The 21,119-nt window shown below is 30.0% G+C and overlaps 2 protein-coding genes across 2 annotated transcripts in view; both read right to left on the bottom strand.

The window, feature by feature from the left end:
* Positions 1-4,798, bottom strand: part of LOC111043087 (AT-rich binding protein-like) — a 67,867-nt gene extending 63,069 nt beyond the window's left edge. Inside the window, exon 1 of the mRNA XM_022327904.1 lies at positions 4,421-4,798. The gene's annotated coding sequence lies outside the window, so the exon portion shown is untranslated. The remainder of the gene's footprint in view (positions 1-4,420) is intronic.
* An 11,085-nt stretch (positions 4,799-15,883) lies between these two features.
* LOC111043110 lies at positions 15,884-20,125 on the bottom strand. The gene is made up of 5 exons (XM_022327943.1): positions 20,022-20,125; positions 18,481-18,556; positions 18,275-18,393; positions 18,001-18,184; positions 15,884-16,350 (listed from the first exon to the last, which is right to left on the bottom strand). The coding sequence occupies exons 2-5, from the start codon at positions 18,533-18,535 to the stop codon at positions 16,235-16,237; spliced, it is 474 nt and encodes a 157-aa protein (XP_022183635.1). The 5' UTR covers positions 18,536-18,556; positions 20,022-20,125; the 3' UTR covers positions 15,884-16,234.
* Positions 20,126-21,119: the final 994 nt, after the last annotated feature.

Below are 21,119 nucleotides of genomic sequence, written 5' to 3'. Positions count from 1 at the left end.
AATATATAGGTACCTTCAAAATATGTAATACGACAAGACGAATCGATCGTCTTGGACGATATATTAACTGTCGAAGATGATTTGATTCTTATTAGTTATTACTTATTAGTATATCCTGTACCAATAGAAAATAAACAATTCAAACATATATATTATTACGAATTTGTTTTAGTTTGAATATTTATTTACAATATACATTACTTCTTTTCTTTTTGTTTTGGTTAAATTCTTACAAACCACATAAGAAGATAAGCGTATATACTATAATATTATATCTATCACTCGGTGACAAAACTCAAAACGCATTTAACATTATAATACATATAACATGTATCATTCATAATTTGCATTTGTATTGTGATGCCTGAAAATAAGGTTATAATATTTCAATCCGAATGTTGCAAGCTATTACGAAAACCGATCACAAATATTACAAAGATATTGCTTTTGGTTAGTATGTTAAAACCTGAAACAATAGGTAACTACTTCAGATAATACAATTATAATAGATACCTACTATAGATAAGAACATCAAACACGTTATCTTAAATGTTTATTAAAATATTTTGTTATATAAATATTTTTAGTAATTCCAAAGCCACTTTTTTGCATAATATTTTGAAATCGTCTGAATGTTAGTTTTTAATACAAAATATTGTAAGTATTACAAATGCATACCTTACGGTTTTTACTTCTCGTGCATTAAACTCACAGCACTGCTCATTTATAAAATCAAGTTAAATGTTAATTTTTAAGCTCAAATTGTGTAAGGTCAATAGTAAAAGAAATAAATGGTAACAGTTTGTACAAATTTCATTTTAAGAGTAGTGAATAATGAAATATAAGAATTGACAATCGTACAATTATATTTTAGTATATAATTGTAATCCGCGAAATCTTATTTGATTGTTATATTATTATATTTTCTCAACATTTTATTTCGATTCGTTTAAAATATATCAAACTGCAACAAAAAATAGACGGCATGATTTACGTTAAAATCAAAAAAAAAAAATATAATTACAAGTTACACACAACTGACCATTTGTTAGGTATGGCTGTATAGAGGTGACTGAATAACGGTTTGACATATTAATTCTATTATTAATGAAACTGATTTATTATAAAATTCAAAATATCTAAGGCAGGTATTTATATAAATATGAGAAAATATATAGTAAAATACAGTTTATTTTAATAATTATTCTTGTGTAAGACAGTATTTTTGATATTAATGTTACAAGTGCTGGTATTATGAATTACCATACTCTAGCACGGTGTCTCGGAAAATAAAATAGAACAAAAGAATTTAAGATAACAGTAAATAAATAATGTTATACAAAAATGTAAAGATGTAGAATTATATGAAGTAAGGAAGTAATATTAGTAAATTAAAGTTATACGAATAAATTAAATTATTCGTGTAGACAACTAGCTATTATGTAAAACAGCAATTATTCTTACAATATTTTTCTCAACTTAAACGTACCACTCGATTTTTCGTGGTTTATAAATCAAAGACCTGAGAAACTACCTCTCAAACCAAATAATTAAGTAAATAAGACATTTTCAAATTATTTTTGAATATAGTAATAAACTGCGATGGCCATTATAATAATAAGGAGGAAAAAAATGAGACTTATTTTTTTAATACTTTGTTCGTGCGGAAAATAAATTAAACACAAATTTCTTAATGCAAACTCATCTATTGTGTGTTTTTTTTTAGAGACTTTTATGTTTCTTCTCCGGGCACAAGATATTGTACACTCTACAGTCGGTTATCAAATTTTGACAAAATATAAATTTACGAGGAAAGGTTGAATAATCATAGACAATAACGCAATATTTAAACACAGCGTATGTAAGCAATGCTGATTGTTTTGTCAAGTAGGTATTTAAATAAAATAATAATAGTAAATAAGCGTAATTTTAATTAAATGATTAATCACCGACTATAATTAACTATATTTCAATAACCTTATACCATTTTCATTATATTTTTTGTATTCGTGTATTTTTCTTACCAATTAAACTACTAACGAAACATGGATTATGTAAAACAAGACAATATTTAATAATCTTCTTTATGGTTCATAATAAGTGTAGAAAAAATGTAACGTGTTTACTTATAAAATAAAAATATATTTTGAAGAGTTTATTTCTAGTTGCACAAAGAGAAGAATACGAACGAATAGCTCTGTACAAGTTTTTGAGGAGCCCCCCGTTAGTTATAATTGTTATAACACTTATCTTATATTTAAACTAAAAATGATTGTTCAAATAATAGGTACACGTGATCGGTGTTACACGTTTATTACTTGACAACCGATGAGAAAAAAACTGTAATATATTGGTTTCTACTATGTATGTAGAAATATCCAGTATATACGAAATTAAAAACAGTAGCTGTGGTTAAAAATTAATATTATATAACATCATATTATATACCTTGTCTATAATTTATAACTCTTAAAAACTAAAACGTATCATCTATATTTTTTTGTATAAGAAGTGTATTTTTATAAGTATAGAAGTAATGAAGTTGCTTTTATTACATATAATATACATTCTCTGTAAAATATCAACGTTTTAAAAGTTATAAGACAATTTTTTTACAGTCAAAAAAACAATGTTTGTGTCTATGTATGCATTCATTATTCACGGTTTATCAGTGTCGATCGTAGACAGAAATTCGCTTAGTTATATTTTTCGAAACATTTTTGTTTAACATAATATTTTGAACGAATATGTTACATTTTGACTGCACGTCTGCACTCCAGCGAAAATGATCGCATCTCACTTTGTCCAACTTTTTGTGGTGTATGAAATAAACATTCAAATTCTTATTCTATTTATTTGTAACATATACGTCTAAAAATATGCACATTGAATGTTACTTTAAGAAATGGGGGAATTTTAAGAGAAATGAAAAGCAGGTTATAACACACTGTTCATTAAATATATAAAAAAAGGAATACGTTTTTCAACGAAAGATAACTACTTGTTTCATGACATGCGCTTCGATATTCGATATAGTACTGTAGGTATTTACCTGAATTATATATATATACTAACTGAATTACCCGGTTTCGCCCGTGTGGAGTTTTTACTTTTTCTAAACGAAATTCTTAAAACAATACACATATACCTAGTTGTATTTAAAGGAAAAAAAAATTTAATCAAGAGCTAAATGGTATTAGTAGCGTAAATGATTATAACCGAAATGACGAATAATATGAAATTGTAAATAAAAGATCACTCATAGGCTCATTTGATACAAGCTTGTGGAAAAAAAACTCGTTAAATTTTTTAAATGACACTTAAAAACCCCATAACCTTTAAATACAATCCCCCCTCTCCTTCTCTTGAGACAAAAAATAAATAAAAAATCGGAAGACGTGTGCCACTATCGGGATGGTATTTGGAGCAATTCTAAAAAAAAAATTTTAAAAAGTTAAATTTCGTTAAGTCATCACAAAATTGGAACATAAAAAGCCTGTTCTTTTTTATATATATATATATTTTTTTTTTATCAGATAAAATAGAATATTTACAATCTGTAATATTTATATACATACAATAAGTAGGTATATTTGATAATATAAGAAACAACATGAATGGCGTGAGGAGGGAGGCCCACCAGTGTGGACACCCTCTAGCTTGGGGGAATTTTTATATATTTAAAAATAAATGTGTGTTATGGCCAACCAATCGTTTTATACAATATTCGAAGGGAGTCTTTAAAATAAATTTCGATTTTGTCGTACATACCTAATGGTTTTGCAAATTAATAGGTATAATTAATAATATGAAAAACCCATGTTACGCGTTATACCCACTGCACCCAAACGTGATAAATATAATAATATATAAAATAATCACTACTGGATTATCGTTTTATGTCGTATTGGCAATATAATGGCTATTAAATTGATGGACATATACTAACATTTATTTTATGTTATTTCAAAATATTGTTGAATACCACTTTTACGCAATGAAAAGTTAGAAGACTTATTTTTTGTTGGATAGAAAATACTTAACTGAAAAATCGGTGTCAATATTATATTTATAAAAGTATTGATATCGAACTAGATTTTTCTCGAATTGTTCGAAATAACGTCCAAGTTCGAATACCTAATTCATTCCCAAAGAACTTTGAACTATTCGAATTTTTCAAAACTCGGGGTGTTTCATAGTTCGCGAACATATCTTTAGTTTTCACGATTTTCTAATCGTGTTATGTCGTTATCTGATTATTTTACGAAGGTTCGGAAAGTTCGAAAAAAGTTTGAGTAAAAATGGATTTGTGTTCAAGTATCCATTCGATCTCGAACAGTTCGAGAAAAAAAACGGAGTCCGACCCATCCTTCGTGTCATTATAATATATCACTCGTATAACATAATAATATATACTTACGAACTGTGCGAAAAGAAAAACAAACCGTCGGCCGACGGCACACTACGTTTAATTATATAATCTATTTACGCGTGTCCGAACTGTGTCGCAGGAGCCCGGAAGACCGCAACTATTATAATATCATATTATTTTAATAATATTATAAGTGATTATATTATACTACGTTTAGAAATGGTATTAGTACGTCTTGTAATATAATTTTACAATTCATTGTATTGTTAATTATATAATAGCGATGAATTGTTATAATCGTTCGGGGCCTTGGTAAACGCGGCGGCGGCGGCGGGACATCACGCCGAAAACACGGCTGGGAGGCGGCGAGCGTTATGAGCGGACGACCGAGACGCGCGTGACACACTGCAGGCCGTACGGACGTGAATCGCGATTCGCGAATGCCGCTGCCCAAAATTTTTCCGTCGGACCGCCGCCGCCACGCGAGTCTCCGCGCCGAAGCGCTCGTATACCGCGGTATATTATTATTATTACTGTCGGAAATACGGTACAGCCACCGCCCTCTGCCGCTGAATTTCGTAATTGGTGGTTTTCATAACACTGTTCTTCGAAATCGTTTTTGATTTTCGGAATTATATTGACACTATACTAGTATACTACTAATGCAATATCCTAATGTCCTATAATGTATCGTAGTCTTTACAATGTAAAGATTTTAATAATAATAATAATAATAACATTAATAATTAATAATTATATAACTATATTGTATCGTAGTTTTTTCCCTCTAGTCTCGTACTATACCACGGCTAACGCGAGGGTTAATTTGAGGGTGTCAAATGAAAAATAGTCGCCACAGTTGGGGCGTTTAAGTAGTGTCTGCACCGATCGGTTTGATTTCAAATATGTTTATTATTTTTAATTACGATTTGATCTAGATACTGCAAACATAACATATTATTATGTCCATCCCTACTGCGTGTTTTTAATAACTATATCAAACTGTATAGTATTGTTTAAAAATATTACAATATTTTGACTGGAGTGCATATAGAATATAGTATATATTATGATATCACTTATAAGTATGTCTGCTTTCTAAATAGTCGTGGTTAGCATTACGCGGTGATTAAGATTTTGGTAGCATCTCAGTTGACGGTGAGTTTATATTTATAATGCATTTCTTGAATGGTTTTGTTATATTAAATTATTTTAGTCATTTTTTAAATTATTATTATTTGAAGATGGTTTAAGACAAGGCAATTTTCGGGCCATACTTAAATATAGAGCAAAAGGTGATGATTTTTTACGAAACGTTCTTGAAGATCCAGGGAAAAGAAATGAGTACACCAGTCCTATCCAAAATAATATAATAGAGTGCCGTAATACAATAATATTGAGAAAAATTGCAAAAAATGTTAACGAGTCTAAATGTTTCCCGGTACTTGCCGATGAAACCACAGATATTTCAACAAAAGAACAGCTTGCTATTTGTGCAAGATATGTCAGTGAAGATAACATATTAAATGAAGATTGAAAGTCTAACAGGTGAATCTTTGGCAAATTCCAGTTACAGAAATCATAATTTCATTTTATATAGTTGAGGTATTCATAAATGTTTCAATTTTTTGCTATACAATTTAAAACCTACTTATAGTGTTTTAATTAAAAATTTTTAATCAGTTTCTATTTTCTTTTTGTCTTCCTCTCTGTAAGCAGTTACAGTAGGAGTACTTTTTCCCACTTTATCAAATTCTTGACAGGAATAAACATCTTACATTTATCAATTTTTAATTTTTTTTATATTAAATATATTAAAAACTGTTAAAAATATTGAATATATGCTCCAATCGATGCAAATTAAATGTATTTATCAAATTAAAAACCTTTACATTTATAAGTCAAACCACTAGAAGTACTTAATTTCTGGTCAGTCACTAAGGTCGATTTGATAAAAAACATATGGGATTAGCATTGGTCTTAAATGATTGTTCTTGCAGCCTGGCATAACATAGTTAAAGTTGTCTATTCAAACCCCTCAAGAACTCGTATAAAGTGTTGTATCCGTCTAACTATTTGACAATTTTATAACAATTCGACACATTTTCAGAATAATCTATTTTACTCTATTGTATTTAATATATTATGAGAGTTATTTCAGTTATTAGTAGAGATGTACCTATTTTATTTGATTATTTTGAAAAAAGAAACTTAACTTTTTATTTATAGTTGTCATGTTTTGTTCTTAAAATTATTTATTAAAAAGTCATACTTAAACATACCAAAATTATATTTTTAATTGAATATGTAGGCGAAATATATATCAAATAGGGCTGTGAAAAGAGAAACCATGGCCACATTGCAAGTTTTACCTTAGACTATTATTGACGCAAAATAAAAATAAGTAAGTAGTCCTACATTTCTTGTCCCTCTAAAAAAATTACTGATCTAAGAGGAATCATTACATTCTTATATTATTGAATCATTGGAATATGTGTTCATAAAGTTGTTTTAATATTGAAGATTTTATATGAGATGTTACCATATGTAGGTATTAATTAAAAATACATTTGAGGTAATGTAATTATAAAATAAACATGTGATTACAACTTTTTAAATATTATATAAATTTGTAAAACACATAAACATCACATTATGAACACGTGTCAAATGGCATAGGGCAATAACTCCAAATAAAAGTGTAATTATACTGCTTTTCATTTCTGACTAATATAAGCTAATAAACAGCAAGTCCATTAAGACCCACCAAAATGTATCAAAAAACTCTACTTTGTATGATATAGTTTACTCTTTAAAAATACAATTGCATACCATCTCTTAAAATGTTTAAAGAAATATTTTTGTTACTCCATGGATTTATATAACGTTGAAAAATATTTTATGATTTACTGAAAATAAAGTTTCTGTGTTACTGCCTAGTGGTATATGACAAACACATTTTCATTTTAATTGACATATAAAAAGCTGATATCTAACAATTGTTGACATATATTGCTGTATAAAAAGATCTTTGTTTAAAATAATTGTAAGATTTAGTAAATATTAATGATTTTTTAATTATTGTTACACTTCTTTCATGTATTTTATAACACATAAAATCATAAAATGTGTAAATATCGATGAATTTGTATTAATCTGTTAGGTTGGTCTTTGAATCATTTTCGATGCTCTCGAATAACAGGTCCATCGCTGCAACGTCTAATACAGGATAATCAAAATGTTCACCTAGATTGAACATAAAAGATTAAAAACACCATTTAGCAGAATTAAACGACTCAGTTAGGTATATATTAAAATTAAACAAATTAAAAACAAAATTTTGTATACATATTATATGTGTATGTAAATATTAAATTTAAAACCAAACCAGTGACAGTTTTAAAGTTGAAGATCCCTACCCTCTTAGGACTTGGTTAATTGATTTTTATTAATATATTATATTGAAAGCATATAAAAAAAATTTTTTCCGTCAATAACTTAAAAATATAATGCAAAGTTCCTTGTAAGTTGATGTAAAGGGAAATTAAAAAAAAAGTTGAGAGTAAATCCACGATAATTTTTGATAGAAGTTTTATTCCCAAGGTTTAGAACTACTCGCTTTCTCATTAACCGTAGATACTATACATATTTTTACAGCATAAGTTTATTTTATCATAAACATATTCAAAATATTTTGACAATACAGCTGTTTAAGGACGATTTAAATTAAAAAATTTTTTGTTTTTTTTCTTTAAATGACTGTACAATTTTATTCGTTAAATCAAAAATATTAAAATTACCAAAAAAATATTTTTTCATAACGATTTAAAGTTTGAATGTTGACAAAGATTATCAAATTGCAAATTAACTATTATATTAAATACATTATTTTGCTGTTTAAAATGTATAAAATGTTCCATTTGTACAGCTAAGGATTGAAAATGTATAACAAAGTTTTTTTATAGTTATATATAAGTCAAATTTGGATATTTTATTATATTTATTTATTTAAACAACGAATAATGATTTTAGATTTCTGTTGTCATTATTAAAAATATTTTTCGTGGGTATTAAAAACTTCTGAATCATATCATAATGTACAAATATGATAATATGCAAATATTATTATTTATTATACTTCAACCTAGGCTACCGTATTAATAACAACAATATGAATATAATATAAAATATCCTAGACTGACAAACTATCTCCGCTTAAAATCTTTTACCATCCATTACTGCAGTGACCCACATGTACCTACTGCGCAGCAGAGTCTAACACTTATCTGCTCTTATTTTTTCATCGAGTTCAACTAGATCACAAAACAAATCAAGATCTTCGGTATCCAGCGCGGCCTTGATTGGTCTATCGCACTTTTTACACTTTATATTACCATGGCGATTATCATCACCGTCATAGTCGTTCATCCATCTCTTGAAACATATGGAGCAGCATGAATACCTTGCGGTCCTATAAAATACATTTGAATGTACATTATTATTTTTTTGTTACTTCTATATTGTGGAACTAATAATATAAAAATAAAATATAACAATTACCATGACTACAAATGTGGCGCATAATTGACAGTTAATTTTTTCCGTATATATTTGAATGGCAAGATCATCAATTCTATCATTGGCTCTATTTTTTAACTTTGAAAAACTCCGGTTGAATGCTAACACAAAATAATATTACAATTAGTGAAAATTTAAATTAAAAAAAAAAACTTTCAAAAATAATATAATAACTATTAAGGTTTAATTACATTCAATAACTTTCTGGTGAAGTGAAGTAGGATTCATAATGGATAACCAATATGCCCAATCTGCCATAATTTTGAATCTTTGGAGATGCTAAGTGATTTTAAAATATATTTTACAAAAAAGCAATAAATTATAAAAACAGATATATATATATTATGCATATGAATTCAAACGTACAACGGGCACAACTAGGAGTATCGTGTTTATGATAAAATAACGTTAAATAACAGGTATATTATCGGTATATTATAATATACATTAAATATTTGTACTTTCGGTTTAAAAAAATAATTTCAAAAATAATTATATAAGTACAATGTAATATGCGCAGAGTTTTGGCTATGGTTGCCCCTTCAGAACTAAACCGGTTAAATATGAGTTTGAAAATGGTTGTCGCATACTACCGACCAGTCTATTATATACATCGCCGGGTCCACCGACAACAATCATGTACCAACTTGGTCACTTGGAAGAAAGTGTGTTGTGTTACGGTAAAAAAAAAAATAAAGTGGTTTATGGTCTAGGGACTTGGGTTGTCACCGATTGCTGGAGAAATTAAGACCCATGTAATTGAAAAAAAGGATGAATAAAGATACTTATAATATATTATTATTATTAAAATATGTTTATTTCGAAAAATAGATAATGGGCACCACTGATCACGAGTACAGCCGAAACGTCAAAAATCAAGTGTTCTGATAAGAAATTTCAGCGCTTAAGGTGCTAAGGAGTAAATAAGACTTATTTATCTGTATGAAATAATGCATATATTTATGTATAGAATTAAGATGCGCAGTGTCTAGAAATATAAATTGAGCACCCATGGACAAGATTATACGTTAAGAAATGGCCGCCACTGCAACGAATTTATACCTATACTCTGTGATAGGAGAGTATACGCATACCTACGACTTTGGCACCATAATGATCAAGGTCCGTCGTTTAAAGGTCGAATTCTCCAAACATTGTAACCGCATATTTAACCAAACCGTGCGGAAGAAAAAAGCGCATCATGAAAAAATAATTCCAGCAGTGAAGCTCAAAAAGACGTTCCGAGATTTTCGGTGTGGAGGTACAGTGGTCGAGCAAAAATACGGGACGGCTACGCAAAATGGCCGTCATCAAAACACGCGCGTTTACGGTGGATGGGGAAAGTACTTATAGAAACGGAAATCGAAACGTTTCGTAACGCTTGGACTACGATTTCACGCAACTCGTAGTATATTATACACAATAATAAACAACAAGTTAGTAAATATAATATATACAAAAACCTATTTACTCACTGTAATAGAGGTATGGACGACAGTCACGTCTTGTCTGCTGAAACTGGTGATTATACGTAGTTGGTAGGCCGCTAACTACAACTGACAACCGATGGGGACGTACGTCAAACACCAAATGAATATCCTGAGCGACGACCCGCATCGCGTCCATCAAACTGACACTGGCGAGTGGCCACGATTGGCTGTAAGGTTTGCTCTCTCCCACCCCTATCACTTTGTAAGGTTACTGTTACCAACTATTGTCGCTGACTCGTATAGCATCGAAGGATTCTTCAAACCCTCCAGTTCTTCGTCGAAACAAACTTAAAAAAAAATTAAATGAAGGTATTCAGAGGTTTAATTTAAAAATGTCAAGATATTTGATGTGTCAAAATAGATTGATTTGTACGGGTATATTATAATATTTAACATTTTTAATACTTTTAATATAGAATTTAGAAAAATTGATAAACTTAAATAAAGCGCTCCGACCGATGCAATAAGTAATCTTGATTGTTCAAACATTGTTACATCTTTTAAACAAACCTTTGGAAGTATACTTACATTTTTGTCAGGCGTATATCTTTTTCATGTCCATAAATTAATTTTGAATATTTTGATAAACTGATTAAACGACATGTCTACGCGTGTGTGTAAGTATGTGTATGGCGTCGGAGTGTCGGGCAGTATACAGTATACATACACTAATTATAATTTACTAGATACACAGAGACGATCAGTGAAGACAAGGAACGAAATAATGGCCTTAATGACTCCTTTAAAAGTTTAAAATGACACGTTTATAGAGGTATTAAGAGAACGCCACACCCGCATGTATTGTCTCCGCCTTACAGACGTACGGCATACCAATTATTGTTCGTTCACTAGTTTTAATAGTGTGCTGTTAGTTTTGATATTTTAATTTTTAAGTGAATTATGTGCACTTTCAAATATTAATACTTTAAACACGCATAACTCAATTAAATTTTAAAAACCAACGAGATAACATAGATAATGTTCTGATCTAAATGTTTAATAATAGGTCAGTTCGCACTAATATCAAGACTAACAGCACACTATTGAAACTAGACAACGAAAATGTACGTGTGAGGAAGACGAAGACGACAATGCATATGCGGGTGCAACACCCTCTTAAGAAGACAACAATTTACTATTTTAAAATGCTCATAACTTGCCTTAAAATTGAAATATAAAAAAAAAACCGTATGTCATAGTCTAGATAATAATCTTACTTCTAAATTCAATATATGTCAATTCCCTCTAAGATTACACATAACTGAGTTAAATGAATTATTTAGAACGTACAATTTGCTATGATATGCCTTTTTAAGATTGAGACAAAGTATGCGGTGATGGCGCATGTCGTCCTCTTAAAGTCGACATTTAAACCTTCCTCGGCGTGATGAGGTGAATAGTCGTGATTCAATAATGGTGCATTGTTTATCCGGTTGATGTGGTTAAGGGTTGTGGTGAGCGGCAATAACTTCCCCCGAATAATTATAAACGAATATTTTATAATTATTCGAGTTTTAAATGATTTCGTTTGTACAGTTGTTTAAATTAAAAATTTTCCTTCTCGCGTACTAATTTTTTACCGAGATTAGTGAGGTTTTTCGAGAGCGAACAGTCATCGCTTTTGGTTCGGCAAATTATCGTACGGACAACTGCGATATGTTCGTAATGTAGAAGTACCTCGTTTTTCAGATCCTTTTTTATCTGTTTTTAAAACAAATGTGCAGCGACCATTATTATTATTATTATTATTATTATTATTATTATTATTATTATTATTATTCCATGTAGCCGCTGCAGCGACCGTCCGAAAAAGGAAATCGACTGTTCAACAGATGTCGCACTCGTAATAGATAAATATAACGTTTTCATAAAATACATCTCTCAGAGATTTAATAAATACACATTTTAAGTATATAATGTATATATCATGCTTAAGCATTAAAATGAATCAAGTATACTGTATAATACTATAATGTACCTTTGGAACAGTTTAGAAGCCATACCCATAGTGACATACATTTTACTATGTAAGGTACTATTCATATTTTGTATAATTAATAAAAAACATTATAACTCATGCTGACTGAAGGGATGTTTTTTTAATTTGCCTAACAGTACTTTAAAGTTTGTTTTTGTGCCCGCATTTATATTATACATACTGCAGCTCCAGTACCCATCTTTATACGACAGTAACATCAACTGTGCAGTTATAACTTATAAGGTATAACAATTTAATAATATACAACGCACTATTTTTTTTTTGGTTACCATTTGTATAACATGTATAACCATGTTATACTGTTTATTTCTATCGATCGAAATAAACAAGCCCCCCCCCCCCCCGGTATAAAACCGAAAAAAATTGTATGTATCTAACAGAAGATAATAATAATGAAGAACTCCTGACTCTCACGTCTACATTCAAACACGTCTAGTAGGCCTGGGCGATTGTAAACTCGGCCCGAGGAAAAAAAATGTTTAAAAGGTCTATTGGAAACTAGGCCCGTGTTTTTTTCAGGGAAAAATTATTTAGGTGCAAACTCAGCCCGGATAAAATGTTTTTATATAATTTTCTTGTAATATTTTTAAGAACCGTTTAGCTTTACCCAGAGAACGCCACGAGGAGGCGATTCTCAATATCCTACCAACATTCTTTTCATTTTCGTATTATTCATAGTATGAAAATCGTTACGAACTGTAAAATGTATTTATGTAAATTTTTAATTGTAAAAAATGTAAAAATAAAATGTATAAATAAGTTTTTTTAAGTAAAAAGCCATGTGTTTAACGTATTCACTTACTGATATTTCTTTATTTCTATATTTTGTATGTGTTCATTCTAAGAGTTCTCTTTAGTTTTCGTATTTTGAAATTGGAATGGTGCATCTAGGCTGTTGATTTTAATGTACGTTTCTGTTTGTATATCTTTTAATTTCGCAATGACGGAATATGTATTGGGGAGAGTGGAATTGAAACTTGAATTAAAATGCGCATGAAACGATTCACATGCATTAGTTGTTAAAAACGTATCAACTGATGCACAGGCCCAGAAATCCGGTGGAAACATAGCATCTTCTCCTACGTAAATATTATCGGGCCGAGATAACAACCGACCTTTTTTATTAAGTGAAATTTCCGGGCCGAGTTTACAATCTACCTATTTTATTACCTAAAATTTTCGGGCCGAGTTTTTCGACAAAAAAGGTAATCGCGGGCCCAGTTTACATTTGCCCGTAGGCCTACACTCTATAGAAAACCATACAATATTATATTATATATGTACACATTTTTTTTCATACAGCTGAGGCAATTAATAGGCTGCATCCGAGTTGGGTCCCGAATTTATAATTGTTACACTAGTTGGGTCCCGAATTATTTTAGGTACTACACTAGTTGGGTCCCGAATTATTTTAGATTCTACACTAGTTCGGTCCCGGATTTTTATAGTTACTACACTAGTTGGGTCCTGAATTATTTTAACTACAACACTAGTTCTTGAATATTTGTTGGTAAGTACTACACTATACTAACATTTTCCTTCCCATTTTAACCGACTGTCTATGATCTATTTAGACCACAGGTATGGTTAAAAATGTTTTTTGCAGTTTTTTTTTTAACCTAACCAATTCGTCGAGGTTTAACCGGCATTTATCGCTGTTCCAGAAAGTTTATTATAAGATATGTCAAAAATTATCAGATATTACCGATAACACTGAAATTATAACACGAATGCTCGAAAACAACATACGTCTTTTTTTATTACGAGTTTCCTAATAGTCATATTATATACGTATAAGTACTTTTCATTTACTTTTCAATTTAATAAAATTGTATTAATATTATTGCATAACATTTTAAATTATTATAATATTTTTACTAACTATCAATTACTTATACTTTAATATTTAAAAAAAAAACTATAAAAAACATTTTTAACCATACTTGTGGTCTAAATAGATCATAGACAGTCTGTTAAAATGGGAATGAAAATGTTAGTATAGTGTAGTACTTACCGAAAAATATTCAGGAACTAGTGGAATACCTATAATAATTCTGTACCCAACTAGTATAGCACCTCTTAAAATCCAGGACTCAACTAGTACACTACCTGCGATTAGCCCCTATTATTCGGGACCCAACACGGATGCGCCGAATTAATATTGTAAAGGTCGGAAAGGTGTTATTCGTATTTAAGTACCAAAATTTTTTTTTTTTTGTCAAAATATTATTAAATACCTCTTTGAAGCAATAAAATGTTTGAAAGTATTGATATCGAACTAGATTTTCCTCGAATTGTTTGAAATAACGTCCAAGTTCGAGTACCTACATCATTTCCGAAGAACTTTGAAGTATTTGAATTTTTCAAAGTTCGGGGTGTTCACAGTTCGAATACATATCTTTAATTTTCACGATTTTCTAATCGTGTTATGTCGTTATCTGATACGAAGGTTCGGAAAGTTCGAAAAAAAGTTTGAGTAAAAATGGATTTGTGTTAAAGTATACCCATTCGATCTCGAACAGTTCGAGAAAAAAACAGAGTCGGACCCATCCTTTATGTTATTATAATATATTATAACATAATAATGTTAACTTATGAACTGTGCGAAAAGAAGAACAAACCGTCGGCCGACGGCACACAATATATAATTATATAGGCTATTTACTCGTGCCCGAACTGTGTCGCAGGAGCCCAGAAGACCGCAAATATTATAACATCACATAATTTTAATAATATAAGTAATTATATCTGATAATATACTGCTCTCTTTATCACAAGCTAGTCTTATATAGAGTTAGCATTTTATCTTTCATTGGAGTGCACGTGGTCAGCTTACTTTATAAATGAACCTATATTATATTATTGTGTGTTGTGTCTTATGCTAGGTCACATAAAAATGTATAAATAGAATTTACTTTTAAGTTAATTGTTGTTTTAATTATTTGTATTTTTTAAAAAATATTTTATTGTTATTTCGTTATGTTGTTTTATATAATTGTTGATCTTTAATAGTAAAGCTAAAAGCGAATAAAAATAAAAACAAAATGTATTAATTAAATTGTTCACTAAAATGTAATTGTCCAACCACGTGCCACCAAATAATTTCAAAGCGACCATTAGAACACTATTGATTCTTTAATAATTATGTGTTCATATAGTTGTTTTAATATTGAAGATTTTATATGAGATGTTACCATATGTAGGTATTAATTAAAAATACATTTGAGGTGATGTAATTATAAAATAGACATGTGATTAAAACTTTTTTAAAGATTATATAAATTTGTACAACACATAAACATCACGTTATGAACACGCGTCAAATGGCAGAGGGCATTAACTCCAAATAAAAGTGTAATTACTGCTTTTCATTTCTGACTAATATAAGCTAATAAACAGCAAGTCCATTAAGACCCACCAAAATGTATCAAAAAACTCTACTTTGTATGATATAGTTTACTCTTTAAAAATACAATTGCATACCATCTCTTAAATGTTTAAAAAAATATTATTGATAATTCTTGGATTTATATAACGTTGAAAAATATTTTATGATTTACTGAAAATAAAGTTTTTGTGTTACTGCCTAGTGGCATATGACAAACATTTTCATTTTCATTGACATATAAAAAGCTGATATCTAGCTATTGTTGACATATATTGCTATATAAAAAGATCTTTGTTTAAAATAATTGTAAGATTTAGTAAATATTAATGATTTTTTAATTTTGGTTACATTTTTTTCATTTTATAACATATAAAATCATAAAATGTGTAAATATTGATGAATTTGTATTAATCTGTTATGTTGGTCTCTGAATCATTGTCAAGGGTCTCGGATTCAATTTTGATGCTCTCGAATAACAGATCCATCGCTGCAATGCCTAATACAGGATAACCAAAATGTCCACCTAGATTGAACATAAAAAATTTAAAACACTATTTAGCAGAATTTAACAGCTCAGTTAGGTATATATTAAAATTAAACACTTAAAAATAACAAAATTTTATACACATATTATATGTGTATGTAAATATTAAATTTAAAACCAAACCAGTGACAGTTTTAAAGTTGAAGATCCCTACCCTCTTAGGACTTGGTTAATTTATTTTTATTAGTATATCATATTAAAAGCATCATAAAAATAATAATTTGTGATGGAAATAATAAACAGCGAATATTATAAAAGTTTTAATGTATAGCAATTACAGTAATAGAATAAAACGTAGAAGTGGCGTATTCACGATAAATAGTTGAAATAATGGTTCAATTTTCGACTTAAGTACCTATTCCGAATACAAAGTGAATCTAGTTGGTGCATTGGGGAGGTCAAAATTTCCAGAAGTTTTCAAAAGTTCCAAGAAAAGCAAAAAAATGAATGAAGGAAAACAGGAACTTTTAATCAAAAATAGATTTTATATTCACTCATGTTTAGTTGTATAAGCTTATACTATTTTCGGTTATTAAAATTTTTTTTAAATTAATGTCTATAAAAAAAAATTTTCCCGTAAATAACTTAAAAATATAATGCAAAGTTCCTTGTAAGTTGATGTAAGGGGAAATTAAAAAAAAAAGTTGAGAGTAAATCCACAATATTTTTTTATAGGAGTTTTATTTCAAATGTTTGGTTCTACAGATTAGAACTACTCGATTTCTCATGGAAAGATTTTTTTATTTTATTGTAGTGACCGTTGATACTATACATATTTTTACAGCATAAGTTTATTTAATCATTTTTTATACTTTATAAACATATTCAAACAATTTTTACAATACAGCTGTTTAAGGACGTTTTAAATTTAAAATGTTTATTGATTTTTTTTCTTTAAATGACTAAACAATTTTATTTGTTAGGTCAAAAAGATTGAAAAATTAATTCAAGGCTCCACACTCTTAGTTACAATATCAGTTAAAAAATATTAAAATTACCAAGACAATATTTGTTCATAACGATTTAAAGTTCGAATGTTGACAAGGATTATCAAATTGAAAATGAACTATCTATTATACTAAATACATTTTTTTTTTTTTTATTAAGCCTCGGCAACTGTGGACATTGGCATCAAAGAGTTTAACTTTCAATTGCTTACATGATATATGTTACATATTAAATATTATTGATAAGTTTGGATTTAAAAATAATGGTTTAATGCGTTTTAAAACAAAGTTCCGACAAATAGTTAAGTAATACTGCCACCAAATAATTCAAAAATATATGAACATAGTTTTTTTATAGTTATATAAGTCAAATTTGGATGAAATTAGATATATAAACAAAGAATAATGATTTTAGATTTCTGTTGTAATTATTACAAATATTTTTGGGTATTAGAAACTTCTAAATCATATCATCATGTACAAATATGATAATATGCAAATAATATTATAATTCAACCTAGGCTACCGTATTAATAATAACAATATGAATATAATATATAATATCTTAGACTGACAAACTATCTCCGCTTGGAATCTTTTCAAATCAAATTTAACCACACCCATTACAGTGAGTCAGTGACCCACATGTCACCTACTGAGCAGCAGAGAGTCAAACACTTACCTGGTTTTTTTTTTTCATTGAGCCCAACTAGATTACATAAAAAGTCAAGGCTTCTGTTATCCAGCGCGTTCTTGATTGGTCGATCGCACTTTTTACACTTAATATTATCATTGGGATTATCATCATCGTCGTACTCGTTCATCCATTCCTTGAAGCATATGGAGCAGCATGAATTCCTTGCGGTCTTATAAAATACATTCGAATACACATTATTATTATTTTGTTACTTCCATAGTGTGGGACTAATAATATAAAAATAAAATATAAGAATTACCATGACTATAAATATGGCGCATAATTGACAGTGCATTTTGTCCGTATATGCTTGAATGGCAAGATCATCAATTGCATCATTGACTCTATTTCTTAAATTTGAACCACTCCGGTTGAACGCTAACACAAAATAATATTACAATTAATCAAATTTAAATTTTAAAAAAAACCTTAAAAATAACATAATAACTATTTAGGTTTAATTACTTTTAATGACTTTCAGGTAATGTGGAGGATTAGTACTTGGAGACCGATCTGCCATGATTTTGAATCTTCGAAGATGCTAAGGGATTTAAAAATATATTTTACAAAAAAGCAATAAATTATAAAAACTGATATATATATATATATACATTAAGCATATGAATTCAAACTTACAACGGGCACAACTAGGAGTATCGTGTTTATGATAAAATAACGTTAAATAACAGGTATATTATCGGTTATAATATAAATTAAATATTTGTACTTTAACGGTTTAAAAAAATAATTATATAAGTACAATGTAATATGCGCAGAGTTTTGGCTATGGTTGCCCCTTCAGAACTAAACCAGTTAAATATGAGTTTGAAAATGATTGTCGCATACTAACGACCAGTCTATTATACACATCGCCAGGTGCTCCGATAACAATCATGAACCAACTTGGAAGAAAGTGTGTTGCCTTACGGTGAAAAAAAATTCCATTTTCCACCCCACAGAGCACCACGAAAGAACACATACGACAATAATGTATACATTGTGTCTAGATACCCGAGTGCTCGTGAGTGATAAGAGAAAATGAGAAGATTGGTTAGGTACGACGGTTATCTAGTGACCTAAATTGAGGTGGTGATGCACAGTGAGTGGAGGGATTTTTTTGTCCGATTGGCCACTCGGGCATCACTGCATGCACAGTAATTGACAGGGTATCGAATATAGAATACACGGCTGGGTGCCCGAATGTGTAGACACAGCCATCATAATTATTCATGAACGACGAGGCTCTATAGGGCATGACTTGATCAGCTTGGAACTGTTTCTTAGGCGGGGGGGGGGGGACACTCGTGCGCATCAGTTTCGGAGGATATAATGAACGTTGTGATAAGAAATTTCAGTGGACCCAGTGGCGGCGCTCACATGATCCACTTAAATCTGCGAAGAAGAGGGGGTATCGTATATGAGTAACCATCGCAAGAAAATATAAGTAAAATGTGAATAATAGATACAAATCAATATTTTTCCTGTAAACAAATATGATGAACCATAATAATATTGTGATTAAAATGATTTTTTTTCATAGTCCCTCCAAATATACCCATATATATTTACAAATATTGTTTAGGTATAGTTATCATCATCGCACGACAAGATAGGCATTGAGAAAATGGCCGCCTTCGCCACACGCTAAATATATTCTATATGGAGAACGGACGAAACATTGTAACCGCATATCTAACCAAACCGTGCGGAAGAAAAAAGCGCATCATGAAAAAATAATTCCAGCAGTGAGGCTCAAAAAGTCGTTCCGAGATTTTCGGTGTGGAGGTACAGTGATCGAGCAAAAATACCAGACGGCTACGCAAAATGGCCGCCATCAAAACACGCGCGTTTACGGCGATTGGCGGATGACGAAAGTACTTATATAAACGGAAATCGAAACGTTTCGGAACGCTTGGACTACGGTTTCACGCAACTCGTAGTACATTATACACAATAACAAACAATAAGTTAGTAAATATAATATATATATAAACCTATTTACTCACTATAATAGAGGTATGGACGACAGTCACGTCTTGTCTGCTGAAACTGGTGATTATAGTTGGTAGGCCGCTAACTACAACTGACAACCGATGGGGACGTACGTCAAACGCCAAATGAATATCCTGAGCGAGGACCCGCATCGGGTCCAACAAGCTGACACTGGCGAGTGGCCACGATTGGCTGTAAGGTTTGCTCACCCCCACCCCTATCACTTTGTACGGTTATCTGTTACCAACTATTGTCGCCGACAATAGATACTAATACAATGGACTATACTTAAAACACGTATAACTTAAATAAAATTTTAAAAAATCGTTAAAAACCAACGAGATGACACACATAATGTTCTTATCTAAATGTTTGATAATATTGATGATACATATATGAATTATTCAGAACGCACAATTTGCTATCATATGCCTTTGTAAGATTGAGACAAAGCATGCGGTGATGGCGTCCTCCTAAAGTCAACATTTAAACTATTTCTATAGATCGAAATAAACAAGCCCCTTCCCCCCCCCCCCCCCACTGCCTAAAACCGAAAAATATTTTATGTACCTAAAAAAAAAGTAATAATGAAGAGCTGTTGACTCTCACGTCTACATTCAAACATGTCTGGTAAGGATATCTCTATACAAAACCATACATTATATTACATATGTACACATTTTTTTCATACAGCTGAGGCCATTATTATTGTAAAGTTCTGACAGAGGTCATACGTTTTTACGTGCTCAAATGTGTTTCTCCAAATTCTGAGATTGTGTACGTTGTATAATGTTAATGTATGCACGTATTTGCTGCAGGTGTTATGCGAAAGACTGGGGTGAAGTTAGTCACCAAAAAAGGTACTTCCTATTTATTTAGGTTCACTAGTGTACTGCATAAATATTATAGTACGTGTACCAATATATTATTGTATTTAAACGATAAACTGCAACGTAAAACATATTTTATCGGTTTGAGAAGTTAGCTGAGAACAAAAAATAGAAAAAAACTGGTAAAATAAACATTATATTATAAATATTTATAAAGGAAAAAAGGAACCCTTTCCTAAAAGTCGATATGCGTATTGTGAAAAAAAAAATTGTTAACCATTA

The sequence above is a fragment of the Myzus persicae genome, unplaced genomic scaffold (genome assembly GCF_001856785.1).
Source record: "Myzus persicae strain clone G006 unplaced genomic scaffold, MPER_G0061.0, whole genome shotgun sequence".
Lineage (NCBI taxonomy): Eukaryota > Metazoa > Arthropoda > Insecta > Hemiptera > Aphididae > Myzus > Myzus persicae.
This window is presented reverse-complemented; position numbering and strand designations above follow the sequence as displayed.

Coding starts and splice junctions, on each gene's coding strand:
- LOC111043110 (XM_022327943.1), bottom strand. CDS start 18,535: ATGGCAGATCGGTCTCCAAGTACTAATCCTCCACATTACCTGAAAGTC. Junction 18,185..18,274: donor GCGCCATATTTATAGTCATG/GTAATTCTTATA, acceptor GTATTTTATAAG/ACCGCAAGGAATTCATGCTG. Junction 16,351..18,000: donor CAATGAAAAAAAAAAACCAG/GTAAGTGTTTGA, acceptor TGTTCAATCTAG/GTGGACATTTTGGTTATCCT.